This window comes from Sus scrofa, chromosome 12 (assembly GCF_054392235.1).
Source record: "Sus scrofa isolate SSC_HxYL_T2T_F1_AM1 chromosome 12, Sscrofa_HxYL_maternal_Yorkshire_Landrace_v2.0, whole genome shotgun sequence".
Lineage (NCBI taxonomy): Eukaryota > Metazoa > Chordata > Mammalia > Artiodactyla > Suidae > Sus > Sus scrofa.
This window is the reverse complement of record NC_139394.1, coordinates 23,300,874-23,314,998: the sequence shown is the minus strand read 5'-3', so window position 1 is coordinate 23,314,998 and position 14,125 is coordinate 23,300,874. Positions and strand designations below refer to the sequence as shown.

General features: G+C 49.7%; 1 protein-coding gene across 2 annotated transcripts; it reads left to right on the top strand.

Annotated features, from left to right (window-relative positions):
• The first annotated feature begins 3,341 nt into the window (after positions 1–3,341).
• On the top strand, positions 3,342–8,191 carry RPL19 (ribosomal protein L19). Of its 2 annotated transcripts, none has more exons than XM_003131509.6 (6): positions 3,342–3,379; positions 4,318–4,424; positions 5,741–5,863; positions 6,728–6,848; positions 7,653–7,763; positions 7,996–8,191. In XM_003131509.6, the coding sequence occupies exons 1-6, from the start codon at positions 3,375–3,377 to the stop codon at positions 8,117–8,119; spliced, it is 591 nt and encodes a 196-aa protein (XP_003131557.1). In that variant the 5' UTR covers positions 3,342–3,374; the 3' UTR covers positions 8,120–8,191. The 2 variants fall into 2 exon arrangements, with proteins under 2 accessions (XP_003131557.1, XP_084840811.1); XM_084984685.1 differs by having other exon boundaries at positions 3,342–3,508.
• Positions 8,192–14,125: the final 5,934 nt, after the last annotated feature.

Below are 14,125 nucleotides of genomic sequence, written 5' to 3'. Positions count from 1 at the left end.
CAGGGCTGGGCCCGAGTGAGGTCTGTGTTCCTCGGAAGAGAGCAAAGAGTAGGAAGGCATGTGGAGCTGAGAGACAAGGCGGGCGAAAAATCACTTCTAATGACCTTTGACCTAGAACTGCTCCTGCTTCATCCTTCCCCCTCCCACTTCATCCTTGATCTGGGGACAGATGTCCAAAGCCTGGACCCACTTCCCATGATTTGTGGAGAGAAAAGGAGTAGGGGATTCTGGCAAGAGACCTTAGTAACAATTTGGCTGAGGTGCTTTCCAGGGGCGTGGGCCTGGGCAAATGAGCACACCTCTGTAAAATGGGTTTGCTGGTACTTTGTCGCTTGGGATTATTGGGAGGAAGGAGAATGAAATTAAATGATGAGTTGCTGGGATGTTTGGAGACGCTGTAAGGTGCTGTGCAGCTGTCAGTCATAACAGGAGGACCTGTTACCTCCCTACTCTACCCTTTCCCCTGCTCCGCAAGAGGAGAGATGAGTAGAAGAGAGAATTGCCTAGGTTCAGGGAACCTAAAACAAACCAACCTGCTGTCTTCTGCTGGAGGGGAGGCTGTGGAATACTCTGACTACTCCTCACCCTGGGTTCTGCAACAAGTGATGGCCAGCCTTAGTCGTTTCTCTGGTCACATCACCTTGACCTAGAGTGAAGATGAAGCATATTAGCATTGTTCCATGAACAGATCCATCTCTGAGCAGGGCTCCCATCTTCCCCTGTGCACAAGCAAGCCTGGCATGAAAGAACTCATGGGGTTTTTAATCAGAAGGACCTGGGAGTTCCCGTCGTGGCGCAGTGGTTAACGAATCCGACTAGGAACCATGAGGTTGTGGGTTCGGTCCCTGCCCTGCTCAGTGGGTTAACGATCCGGCGTTGCCGTGACCTGTGGTGTAGGTCGCAGACGCGGCTCGGATCTCGCGTTGCTGTGGCTCTGGCGTAAGCCGGGGACTACAGCTCCGATTGGACCCCTAGCCGGGGAACCTCCATATGCCGCGGGAGCGGCCCAAGAAATAGCAAAACAAAAAAAAAAGACAAAAAAAAAAAAAAAAAAGAAGGACCTGAATTTTCAATCTCTGCTACTTCAGTCAGCTGTAAAATGACCATGACACTAATTGCGTTGTTGTGAGAAAGGGGCATAAATTTTGCTTTCCTTCCCTCTCTTTGATCTTCTAAGCTCTATTTAGCAGCCAGGAAAGTTCAGATGATAGATACGGGGTTATCAGCTGAAGCAAAGCAAGGAGATGGAGGCAGAACTCAGATCTGTGTTTCTTGAGCCCCAGAATATTCTTAGTTTTTTTAAAAAATATATATAGTTGATACAATGTTTTGCCAGTTTCTGCTGTACTCAGCAAAGTGACTCTGTCATACATATTACACATTTTTAAATATTATTTTACCCTAGAAAAACAAAACAAAAAGGGCGTCCCCATGGCGCAGTGGAAATGAATCTGACTGGAACTATAAGGTTTCCGGTTCCATCCTTGGCCCCTCTCAGTTAGTTAAGGATCTGGCGTTGCTGTGAGCTGTGGTGTAGGTCACAGACATGGCTGGGATCCTGCATTGCTGTGGCCGTGGCGTAGGTCCACAGCTACAGCTCCGATTAGACCCCTAGCCTGGGAATCTCCATATGCCATGGGTGCGGCCCTAGAAAGATAAATAATATATATATGTATATATATTATTTTTCATAGTGGTCTATCCCAGGAGATTGAATATAGTTGCCTGTGCTATACAATAAGACCTTGTTTATCCATTCTTTTTTTTTTTTTTTTTTTTGTCTTTTAGGGCTGCATCCGCAGCATATGGAGGTTCTCAGGCTAGGGATCCAATCAGAATTGAAGCGGGGGGCCTACACCACAGCCTCAGCAATGCAAGATCTGATCCGCAGTTCACAGTAATGCCAGATGGATCCTTAACCCACTGAGCGAGTCTAGGGATGGAACCTGCATCCTCATGGATACTAGTCAGATTCGTTTCTTCTGAGCCAAGACGGAAACGCCTTGTTTATCCATTCTAAATGCCATGGTTTGCATCTACTAATTCCAAACTCCTAGTCCATTCCCCCCACCCCCCGCCCCGTGGCAACCACAAGTCTGTTTTCTGTGAGTCTCTGTTTTGTAGATAGATTCATTTGCACTATATTTTATTTATTTATTTTGCTTTTTTTATGGTCTCTACCTGTGGCATGTGGAGATTCCCAGGCTCCGGTGGAATCTGAGCTGCAGCTGCCACCAGTCTACATCACAGCTACAGCAACACCAGATCTGAGCGCGGACTGGGACCTACACCACAGCTCTCGGCAACACTGTATCCCTAACCCACTGAGTGAGGCCAGGGATCTAACCAGCGTCCCCATGGATACTGAGCCACAATGGGGATCTCCCATTTGTGCCATATTTTAGATTCCACATATGAGTGATATTATAAGGTTTTTGTCTTTCTGACTTAGTACGATAATCTCTAGTTGCACTTCCTTAGGTTTTTGCATTGGGAACTCCAGAGCAAGAGGAAAGAACTATGAGAGGTTCTAGCAACCAGGTTTAAGACTTTCACAGCTATTCATTCGCTCCTTATTTCTCAAGTGCTTACTATGTGCAAAGCTCCATGGCTGCCGGCATACAGTATGAGCCAAACAAAAGACTGGTTCCTGTCATAAGGAGCATGCCTTTTTACTTATTTATTTTTAAAGAGGAGCTGGTCTTAATGCCTGCCTTCGCAAGCTGCAAACGTTAACTCATGCGATTTTCACAACTGAACAACGGATATATCACGTACACTATACGGAGAAGGAAACTGAGGCACTAAGAGATCAAGGACCATAGGGGTGCAAAAACATCAGCTAGTATCTTTGGTGGTTTATTCTGACCTCCAGGGTCTCCCAATAATTAAGAGAGTGAATACAGGGCTGCTTTTGTCTGAAATCCGCCCTCATTATTCCCTCTTGCTTCACCTTCCACACCCGCCCCGCGCCAATAAAACACCCAAAGAACCCAACGCGACTGCGAGAAACGGGCCACTCTAGCAAAATTCCCTCAACCCGCCTGCGCAACCCAGCTGACTTCCGGCTTCCGCCATCCACGTGACCAGACACCCTTGCCACGCATGCCTAATAGGAAGTCGGACTATACCACTTTGCCATGCCGAAGGGGTATATTTTCTATGTTTTTAAGTTTAAAACCGATTTCTGATATTAGGCTTCGAGTATCCCGGATCTTTACAGAAGATATAAGTACGTTTATGGTGGCAGAAGATGAAAAGACTGGAGGGGAATACGGGCGAAAGCGGAGCCAGGGATGAGCTCTCCCCTGCACAGATAATGGGAGGAGCCTGGCGAGAGCAAGTTCTTTCCTTTCGCCGCTGCGGCAGCAGCCATGAGGTAAGGGCTCCAGGGTCTCCGATTTTGGTTGATTCCGGCTGCCAGGGCACTCGACGGCTCGATACCTCAGCCCCTGGTGGGAGAGTTGAGGTGGAGACGGCCCTGAAGCGGCCGGCCTTGGAGCTTAGGGTAGGCCGGAGCACACTAGCTCTTGGCCTGGAGAGGATGGGGGTGGGAGAGCGTCCTGGGCACTCTTACGCAGGAGGAAGGGCGAGCCCTGCGCCCCACACGTGTCCGAGGCTACTCCTGCGGGCAGAAGAGAGGCGGTGGCGGGAACCGGGCTATGGCTTCCTTACTCGCTGGGTCAATCTGTGGCTCCGAGCCCATGTCTGCTTGCATGTGACGTAGGACGGGGCCTCGCGTAGGTCTCGAGCCTCCGACTGTCCGGGATGAAGCAATCCCTGGTTCTTTGATGCCTTTTATTCGGTGGAGCCATCATAAGAAAATCCTTAAGGCTAGTATATTACTGTGATAAGATGAGAAAAACGAGCCCAGGAATCAGAAGACTGACTAGCGAATCGGCTCCGCTGGCCTCAGATTCTTCGCGTTAAATAAATTCATTTTCACTGGTGCATGTCAGAGTATTAGCTCCCTCTATAAATTTCAATTTCATCCGTTCATCTTATTTTCCAGAGGAGAAAACTGAGGCGCAAATACGTCAAGATATAGCTTGGGCTTTGTCTACATTATGGGATGGGTAGTTGCCAAGGCATTAACAAAAATCTGGATACAGGGGAGATTTTTAATTTGGAGGTGCCATTGTGGGTGGCAAAAGCCTGGGGCGGGAGAGACATGTTTGTCCTTAGTACTAAATGCACATACATCCATATCCTGTGGTATATTTCACATTAGAAGGCTTTGGAGGGCAGGTCTTGCTGGGGATGCTCCTTGCCCAGGAATGGTTTCCAGGGCCTGATAGTGTTTTCTGTTTGTTACAGTATGCTCAGGCTTCAGAAGAGGCTTGCCTCCAGTGTCCTCCGCTGTGGCAAAAAGAAAGTCTGGTTGGACCCCAATGAGACTAATGAAATCGCCAACGCCAACTCCCGTGAGTTCTTGGGTTCTGCGACCTTTCTTTGCCCTATCACCTGCTCAACCCTTGAGGGATGAAAGGTGGCACAATTGTGTTAACTTGAATGTGCAGATTTAGGAGAGCTCATAAGTCGGACATTGGGGGGTGGGCATCCTTAGGAAATGGAAGGAATCAAAGAAATAGGAAATGCCAGGGGTTCTTCTCTTCCTGCCATTTGCCAGAATGAGAGAATGGAGGTTAATGGAACTACCCAGTGTTATATTAGTAAATACGGTTAGAATGGATGTTCTGTTGTATAGCTATATGAAGGGTTTGTGAAGAAGCAAACTGGAGTACTGGGGGTTAGGGATGAATTGGGAAGGCCTGGGCCTCAGAACAGAGGCATGTTTGTACATAATTACTCAAAGTAGTTAGACAGTGTCAGTCCTGCAGATAACATTAGCATACCACAGTACTTCCATAAATAGGGTTCCTGCTGTAGCACAGCGGGTCTTAACCCGCATTGCCACAGCTATGCCATAAGTTACAGCTGCGGCTCAGGTTTGGTCTCTGGCCCGGGAACTTCCATATGCCATGGGAGCAGCCATATTTGGGGGGGGGGGGGGATGATGGCAAGGCAGATTTTATTCAGGACCATTGAAATAGTTCTCCGGGGACCAGTGCAGTGGGATTTTACAGTGAGGGGGAGAGATTGGGCTCAAATCAGAAGGTAGCATGAGCAACTAGGGATTGACAGCCAAGGAGCACAGTGTAGGGGTCAGTGGGAGGAAAATTACTATGAAGAAACAGGTAAGGGGGATTCTGACTAAACTGACCTAAAAAAAAGGATTCTTCCTGAAATCACGATAGGGGTTTCTGGTTAACTAACTTAAGCGGGGTTCTTTCCAAAATGAGAATTTACAAGGAACTGTAAGGATGGGCCTAGAAGGCTTGGAAACCTGACAAAGGTTGGGTCAAGCAGGAATCTTTGTCACCATCAGAGAAATTTTTAACCTGTTTGGGTTTGTGGTGGTGTAATGGGTGTTCAAAACTTCCTCACCTTATTTTAGGCTGGTAGCTAACAGCTGAGACAGGATTTGAAGGACTAGGCTGTATTTGTATACTATTTTAATCACCCCTCCCCAAATATAGAGAGAGTTTGCTATAAAATACTCTCGATGGATGAAATTCTTACGTATTTTAAGAAACAGAGGTTCCCCTATTTCTACTGCTTTTGAAACCAGGGATGTGAGTGGTATCTCTGGCCTCTTGTTTGTGCCCTGGCTTGTGACTGCTGTGCTTGAGGCCAGGCAGCCCCCAGGTGACTGACCAGATACATTGTGGTTTCCCAGGTCAGCAGATCCGGAAGCTGATCAAAGATGGGCTGATCATCCGGAAGCCTGTGACTGTCCATTCCCGGGCTCGATGCCGGAAAAACACCCTGGCCCGCCGGAAGGGCAGGCATATGGGCATCGGTAAGTGCGTTCTTCCCTTTACTTAGACTCAGGAATGATAGAAGATTAAGTCTCGATTTCCCATTCTGACTCATTTTGAGCGTTTTCTTACTCTGATACTTGGTGTTTCTCTGTCTGCAAAGCAGAAAGTTGACAACTGGTGTTGGTGTCGAAAGTATTGGTAGAAAGAGGTCACCTTTATCTGCCAAGGATTCTTCTGGATACTTGGAAAATGTTGTCCAATAAATCCTAAAAGCCCTTTCTTGGCTCAGGGTGATTGATCGAGGAAGATGAAAGTCATACACACCACCCTTTTTTTTACTTTTTACTTTTTTTTTTCCTAAGGGCCGTACCCACGGCATATGGAGGTTCCCAGGCTACGGGTCGAATCAGCTGTAGCCGCTGGTGTACGCCAGAGCCACAGCAATGCCAGATCTAAGCCACGTTTGTGATCTACACCACAGCTCTTGCAGCAACGCCATTTCCTTAACCTACTGAGTGTCGCCAGGGATCGAACATGTGTCCTCATGGGTGCTAGTCAGATTTGTTTCAGCTGTGCCGTGACAGGAAGTCATACCACCTTTTGAGTCTTGGTTTACCACACTGCCTTGATACCTACCCTGTCATCCACATTCTGTGCAAAGTGACTGAGGAATAATTGCCTTATTTGTGGTTTCTTAAAAATTGAGTAAATGAAAGAAATTAGATACTTGGAATCATCATGTGTAAAATGGAAATAATGCTCCTTAAAATGAGGTACAGCTCTTGGCACATGACCCATTGAGTTATAAAGTATCCCAGAGAATTGGTAGCCATCCCTGGGACTCTCAGCTGGCTCTGGTCACCCAGATGCACTAGAGTGGGCCTGACTCACCTTCCTTGTAGGTAAGCGGAAGGGTACTGCCAATGCTCGAATGCCTGAGAAGGTAACTTGGATGAGGAGGATGAGAATTCTGCGCCGGCTGCTCAGAAGATACCGTGAATCTAAGAAGATTGACCGCCACATGTGAGTACTTTGCCTTGAGCTTTGATGGCTTGTTCTTCCGCAGGGATGCAAGCTCCGTCTCATTGGCCTTGGGAGGGAGCGCTCTGTCTCTTAGGCTTTTCCATTCTGTCCTGGTTTTCCTCACCTGTTCACCATCAGGATAGCCCAAGCGGAGTTCCCATCGTGGCTCAGTGGTCTTGTCTTGCTTTGTGTAGTTCAAGGCATTTTTATAACCCATGGAATATTAAATAATTGTTTTTTTCTATCTTTATTACACCATAACATTCACAGAAGAGTGAATGTTGTGTTTTTTTCTTTATTATAATATGGTCAACTTCTAGGATAATGATTAGCAATGAGAAGGTGGTAGAATTTCCCTGTTAACAAATCAGTGGTTAACAAATCTGATTAGGAACCATGAGGTTGTGGGTTCGAGCCCTGGCCTTGCTCGGTTAAGGTTCCAGCATTGCCGTGAGCTGCGGTGTAGGTCACAGACGCAGCTCCGGATTCCACGTTGCTGTGGCTCTGGCGTAGGCCGGCGGCTACAGCTCCAATTCGACCCCTAGCCTGGGAACCTCCATATGCTGCAGGAGCGGCCCAAGAAATGGCAAAAAGACCGGAAAAAAAAAAAGGATAGCCCAAGAATCGAGTCTCTGCAGGCCAGCTCTTCTGTCTAAAAACTGCACCAAAAGTCTTGGGAGAAAGGCGTCCCTGCAACAAGAGGAGAGGAAAGGGACCCTCGGTGCCTTGTGTAGAGAGCAGATCCCAGGGGCCAGTCTGTGTTGATCCAATTGCTGAGCAGAACCCCATCCTTGCACCCGGCAGGTATCACAGTCTGTACCTGAAAGTGAAGGGGAATGTGTTCAAAAACAAGCGGATTCTCATGGAGCACATCCACAAGCTGAAGGCGGACAAGGCTCGCAAGAAGCTTCTGGCGTAAGTTTCTTCAGCAATTGGCCCCTGTGTTCTTTGCGTCAGGTTCTGAGACCCTGAAAACGTCCAATTGGACGCAGTCTGTCCGGAGTACAGCTGTGTGATCCTCCTGCTGTACCCACACCCGAACACCGCCTGCTGCTCCCGGTTGGGGGTCAGGTAGCGTGAGGTTATTTGAAGCAGGAGCTCTTGGTGTCCCCAGCAGCTCACCCGTCTTCTGTCTTTCATTACCCAGGGACCAGGCTGAGGCCCGCAGGTCTAAGACCAAGGAAGCACGCAAGCGCCGTGAAGAGCGGCTCCAGGCCAAGAAGGAGGAAATCATCAAGACTCTGTCCAAGGAGGAAGAGACCAAGAAATAAAGTTCTCCCCCTCCTCTCTGTACATAGTGGCCTTGGCAGTTACATAGATTCAATAAAAATGAGCCTTGGGAATTCTGTGGTGGTCTAGTGTCTAGGACTAGGCGCTTTCACCACTGCGGCCCGGGTTCAATCTCTGGGTCTGGGAGCAGAGATCCCACATCAAGCCAGTGCACACTGCGGCCAGAAAAACAATCAAGAGTTCCCGTCGTGGCTCAGTGGTTAACAAATCCGACTAAGAACTACGAGGTTGCAGGTTTGATCCCTGGCCTCGGTCAGTGGCTTAAGGATCCACTTAAGCTGCCGTGAGCTGTGGTGTAGGTTGCAGACGCGGCTCAGATCTGGCGTTGCTGTGGCTTTGGCGGAGGGCGGAGGCCAGCGGCTACAGCTCCGATTTGACCCTGGCCTGGGAACCTCCATATGCCACCGGAGCAGCCTTAGAAGAGACAAAAACAAAAAGTCAAACCTTCATCTGCCTACCTCTTACAAAGTTTCTGGCTGCTTGGTGGGTCTTCACTGTTTACACGGCCAGAGCCAAACCCGGTTAGAGGCCTTTCCCTGGGTTCCTGTTTCATTGCTTTCTTGGCTTCTGGCCAGGCTCATACCCCCTCCGTCTCGAGGATATGGGGCCTGTTTGGAGAAGGGGCGGATGGCTTCTACCCAAACCTAAAATACTGTGCTTCAAAATTGCCCCTTGGGGCAGAGCGTGAGTGGTCTCAGATGTGCAGTAGTTGCTATGTAAGTTGTCCCATTGTTTAAAGACAGCAGAAAATAGTATGTTTATACTTCTCAGTTGCAAGCTTGAGGTTCAAGGTGAAGGTCTACCCCCTTGGAACTCCAGGACGCTGGGGGTTTGAACCACCACCAGTCCAGGAGCAGTGGTGCCTGGACTTCAACTGCAGACTGCTGCCTAAGCTGTCTTTGTTTTTTTTCTCTTCTTTTGGCCTTTCCTTGGCATATGGAGTTCCTGGGCCAGGGTTCAGATTTGAACTGCAGTTGTGATCTACTGGCAACACCAAATCCTTAACCCACTGAGCAAGGCCAAGCATCAAACCTTCGTCTTTGTGGACAAAGTGGTTCATTACCACTGTGCCACAACGGGAACTCCCTAAACCTTTTTTCTTTCTGATCCTAGTAAGACTTGTTTTTTTATTTATACCCATAGAAAATGACTCAGAGGAGGGAGTTCCCTAGTGGTTTAGCTGGTGAAGAATCCAGCAGCTGTTAGTGCTGTGGTGTGGGTTTGACCTGCCATGTGCCTTGGGAGCAGCCAACAAAAAAGATGGCTTTCTCAGCAGAAACTGGAATAAAGGCACATAACAGTTGTCAAAGCCATTCTGGGTTAATAACTCTTTTACAAACGGGTAATGGGTTTTATTTTGCCACTTGTAGTAACCAGCACATTTACTGAAAAATTATCCTCTCTAGGCCCAGTACTGTAAGGCACTTTTTGCCTTGACTTACATTGATTTTCTAATCTTTACAACATTGTAAGGCAGGATATTAGCCTCTACATTTTATAGATGAGAAAACGGTGTAGGGACGTTGGGTTCACCTGTTCAGCCCTAACTAATGCATCATTGGGAGTGGGAAAAGTGAATTCTAGATGAAGTAAAATAGTTCCTATTGTGGCTCAGCGGGAGTGAACCTGACTAATATCCATGAGGATGCAGGTTTGCTCCGTGGCCCCACTCAGTGGGTTAGGGATCTCGTGTTGCTCTGGCTGTGGTGTAGGCTGGCAGCTGCAGCTCCAGTTTGTCCCCAGAACTTCTATATGCTGTGGGTGTGGCTCTAAAAAGAAAAGATGAGTTTGGGAACAGCCATAACAGGCGTGCTTGTCCTGGTCCCCTCCCTGCCCTCCACCCATCTTAGGAACACTTGTTTGGGGCAGAGGAGTGATATGAAAGCCAATGAGAGGTCTTCAGGGTATGTGCTGGGCAGGCTCAGGCATTCTTAGGGGCCGCAGACCTTCCCAGCTCTGCCTGTAGCGTCCTTGTCCAGTCTGGACAGGGTGGGTAGGTGGGTAGCCCAAGGCAGTGAAGGCCAGACAGAATTTTCCAGACGGCCTCCACCACCACCCATGTGCACCAGAGCCCAGGCTGAGAGGTCCTCTGTGGCCACCAGAGTGGCTTGTGCATAATGTACCCTCAGCCTTGCTCTAACTCTTTCAAGTAGGGATGCTGTGGCCTGAAAGGGGAAGGGCCTTGGCCAAGCTACTTGGAGATGCCTTCTTCCCAGGCCTGGACCGGAGGAGGAGGGGCCCTGAAGGCCGTCCACCTCCACCTCCTCCTCCTCCTGGCTGACAGGAGGGAGAGTAAGGAGCTTCCCTGGGGTTCCCAAGGCTGCAGCATAGAAAACCATTTCCACCATAGACCAGGAGATGGTGCTGTTCTCCCACAGGTCACTGAAGGTGTAGGATGCTGATTCGGGGGAGGTTTGGGGTGGTGGGAGGTTGGGGTGTGAGGGAAGAGTTAGGTTGTAGGAGCCTATCTCTTGGGAAGCTTTGAGTTTAGTCCCTTCTCTCTCCCCGCCTTTGTTTTTCTTTTTGTCTTTTTAGGGCCAAACCTGCAGCGTAGGGAGGTTCCCAAGCTAGGGGTCTAATCCGAGCTACAGCTGCCAGCCTACACCACTGCCACAGCAATGCCAGATCTGAGCTGCATCTGTGACCTTCACCACAGCTCAGGGCAACGCCGGATCCTTAACCCACTGAGCAAGGCCAGGGATCAAACCCGCAACCTCTTGGTTCCTAGTCAGATTTGTTCCCGCTGTGCCATGACGGGAACTCCAAGTTTAGTCCCTTCTTTCTGAAGCTCACCCCAGGCCTAAGTTTATCTCTTTCCACCTTGGGCTTCTAACCCCTTCCTTTGGCAGTGCCTGGGAGGGCCCCCTTGGCAGGCAGATCCTCTAGCAGAACCACTGGGTCTCTTCCAGGCCCTGGAGTCTTGTGAAATGCTGATGACAACATATGTCCATTCTCTCAAGCGCTTGCAACTGGTCCCATCACATACTTTTGCATACCTTTAAAGGGGTTCATGGCCCCCAGGTAAAGACTCCCCAGGCAAATCCGACTCTATTTCTAGAGGAGGAAACTGGTCTCGAAGCACCAGTGACTCCCCAGAACCTCAGCATGGCATGAACACTAGCGCCCGCCTTGGATTCCCCCAGATGTGGGAAGATGTGTGACTCAGAGTGGGCAGCCGAGGAGAGGTACAGAGCACAGCTGCTGTGCAGGGCCGTGAGCTGGGGAAGGGGTACAGGGTCCTTGGCCTCCTTCCTGGTCCTCTCTCTAAGGCTAAGAGGTGGGCCACCCAGGCTGGCTCCCCGAAAGCACAGAGAGGGCTGAGGCTGGAAGAACATGTTGCCTTTCTCATACCCTGCAGCAGGTGCCCCGAGCCTGTCCTAAGCACTGGGGACAGGCTGTTAAGAATTCGGAGTGGGGAGTTCCTGTTATGGCTCAGTGGTTAACAAACCCAACTAGTAGCCATGAGGACTCGGGTTCAATCCCTAGCCTTGCTCAGTGGGTTAAGGATCCGGCATTGCCGTGGGCTGTGGTGTAGATGGCAGACATGGCTTGGATCCCACGTTGCTGTTGCTGTGGCTGTGGTGTAGGCCGGTGGCTACGGCTCTGATCCGACCCCTAACCTGGGAACCTCCATATGCTGCAGGTTCGACCCTAAAAATAAATAAATAAATAAAAAGAATTGGGAGGGGGGAGGAGTTCCCATCATGGCTCAGTGGAAACAAATCTGACTAGCATCCATGAGGACACAGGTTTGCTCCCTGGCCTCCTTCAGTGGGTTAAGGATCCAGCGTCGCCATGATCTGTGGTGTAGGTAGATCCAACGCAGCTTGGATCCTGCATTGCTGTGGCTGTAGCATAGGCCGGCAGCTACAGATCTGATATGTCCCCCTGGCCTGGGAGCCTCCATATGCCGCAGGTGTGGCCCTAAAAAAAAAAAAGGATACTAACAAGCACCTACTGGAGTTACCATTGCGGCTCAGTGGGTTAAGAACCCGACATAGTCTCCATGAAGATGAGGGTTTGATCCCTGGCCTTGCTCAGTGGATGAAGGACCCAGTGCTGAGCTAGGGAGTAAGTTGTAGATGCATCTTGGATCTGGCGGTGCTGCGGCTGTGGCGTAGGCCAGCAGCGGCAGCTGCAGTTCAACCCCTAGCCTGGGAACTTCCACATGTCAAAGATTTGGCCATAAAAAGGAAAAAGAAAAAAAGGGAAATAAAAGGGACCTTCTGGAGTTCCCATCGTGGCGCAGTGGTTAACGAATCCGACTAGGAACCACGAGGTTGCGGGTTCGGTCCCTGCCCTTGCTCGGTGGGTTAACGATCCGGCGTTGCCGTGAGCTGTGGTGTAGGTTGCAGACGCGGCTCGGATCCCGCGTTGCTGTGGCTCTGGCCTAGGCCGGTGGCTACAGCTCCGATTCAACCCCTAGCCTGGAAACCTCCATATGCCGTGGGAGCGGCCCAAGAAATAGCAACAACAACAACAACAACAACAAAAAGACAAAAGACAAAAAAAAAAAAAAAAAAGAAATAGCAACAACAACAACAAAAAGACAAAAAAAAAAAAAAAAGGGGGGACCTTCTGTATAGCACAAGGCAATCTGTAATAACCTATATGGGAAAAGAATTGGAAAAAGAATGGATATCTGTATATGTATAACTGATTCACTTTGCTTTACCCCTGAATTAACACAACTTTGTAAATCAACTATACTCCAGGAAAATTAAAAATTAAATTAAATGAGTAAATTATCAAATGGCAAAAAAAAAAAAAACAAACAAACCCACAGGATTGGGAGGAGCAGGTAAAGAAGGCTGAAAAGGTCAGAGAAAGTGGGGCTAGCAAGGTGGGTGCTGTAGGAGTTCCCTGGTGGCCTAGTAGTTAAGGATCCTACAGCTGTCACTGTTGTGGCGCTGGTGTGATCCTGGGCTTGGGAACTTCCTCAAGCCAAGGGTATGGCCAAAAAAAAAAAAAAAAAATGGGGAGTTCCCACTGTGGTGCAGCAGAAACAAATCCGACTAGTGGGTTCCATCCCTGGCCTCAATCCGTGGGTTGGGGATCTGGCGTTGCTGTGAACTGTGGTGTAGGTCACAGACGAGGCTCGGATCCCAAGTTGCTGTGATTGTGGCCGGAAGCTGCAGCTCTGATTTGACCCCTAGACTGGGAACTTCCATGTGCCCCAAATGCGGCCCTAAAAAGCAAAAAAAAAAAAAAAAAAAAGGGATGGGATTGCAGAGAGGGGCTCATCCTGTGTCTTCCCCCAACCCCCACCTCTGGTATCCATCTCTGCCATTTTAGGCCTCTTGTCTGGCCCCCAGACCCCCCCTTTTGGCATCACCCCCAAGCCTAGGTAACCTTAACCCTCACAGAGTACCTGCCAGCTTAAGCTCAGGCTGAGATGGGGGCAGAGAGGGCGCGTGTGGTCAAACGACAGAACCAAATGGTGGGTTGGAACCACCAGCAGGTTACTGGGCATCCTCTGCTCCAGGCCAGTGGTGTTGCAGGTGCTGCCACCCCCGGAGTAGCGCAGAGGAGGGCAGAGGCTAGAGTGGGGGCACCAGCTGTTCTCAGCCCCCAGGCTGCGAGCCTGCTGTCAGTGGTTCAGCCACCCGAAAAAGCCGCTGTGCTCAGCAGTGCGGCAAATGAGCTGAGGAGGAGGCGGGGGTCCAGGCCAGCTGTGGCTGGTGCAAACACAAGCAAGTGTGCAGGAGGTTCTGCTGAAAGGCTCTCACTGTATTCAGGGGAGTGGGGTCTTGATCCCTGGAGCCTCAGCATCTCAAGGTGTCTCTGTGTCTGCCTTGCTGGTGTAGGGCACTGAGGGACCCAGCGTCAGGTGCAGGAAGAGCCAAACTGGGAGGCACGAAATGTAATTTCTGAGACCAGCTTGACCATTAATTTGCTGGGTGACCTTGGGCAAGTTACTAGCCTACTCTGGGCCTCAGGTGTTCTGTGTATAAAAGGGGCACGGTTGGGCTGGACAATGTGTGACT

Bases quoted from the DNA above. Each gene is read 5' to 3' on its own strand.
- RPL19 (XM_003131509.6), top strand. The intron at 5,864-6,727 runs GTAAGTGCGTTC...CCTTCCTTGTAG, and splicing joins GGGCAGGCATATGGGCATCG to GTAAGCGGAAGGGTACTGCC. The intron at 7,764-7,995 runs GTAAGTTTCTTC...TTCATTACCCAG, and splicing joins GCTCGCAAGAAGCTTCTGGC to GGACCAGGCTGAGGCCCGCA.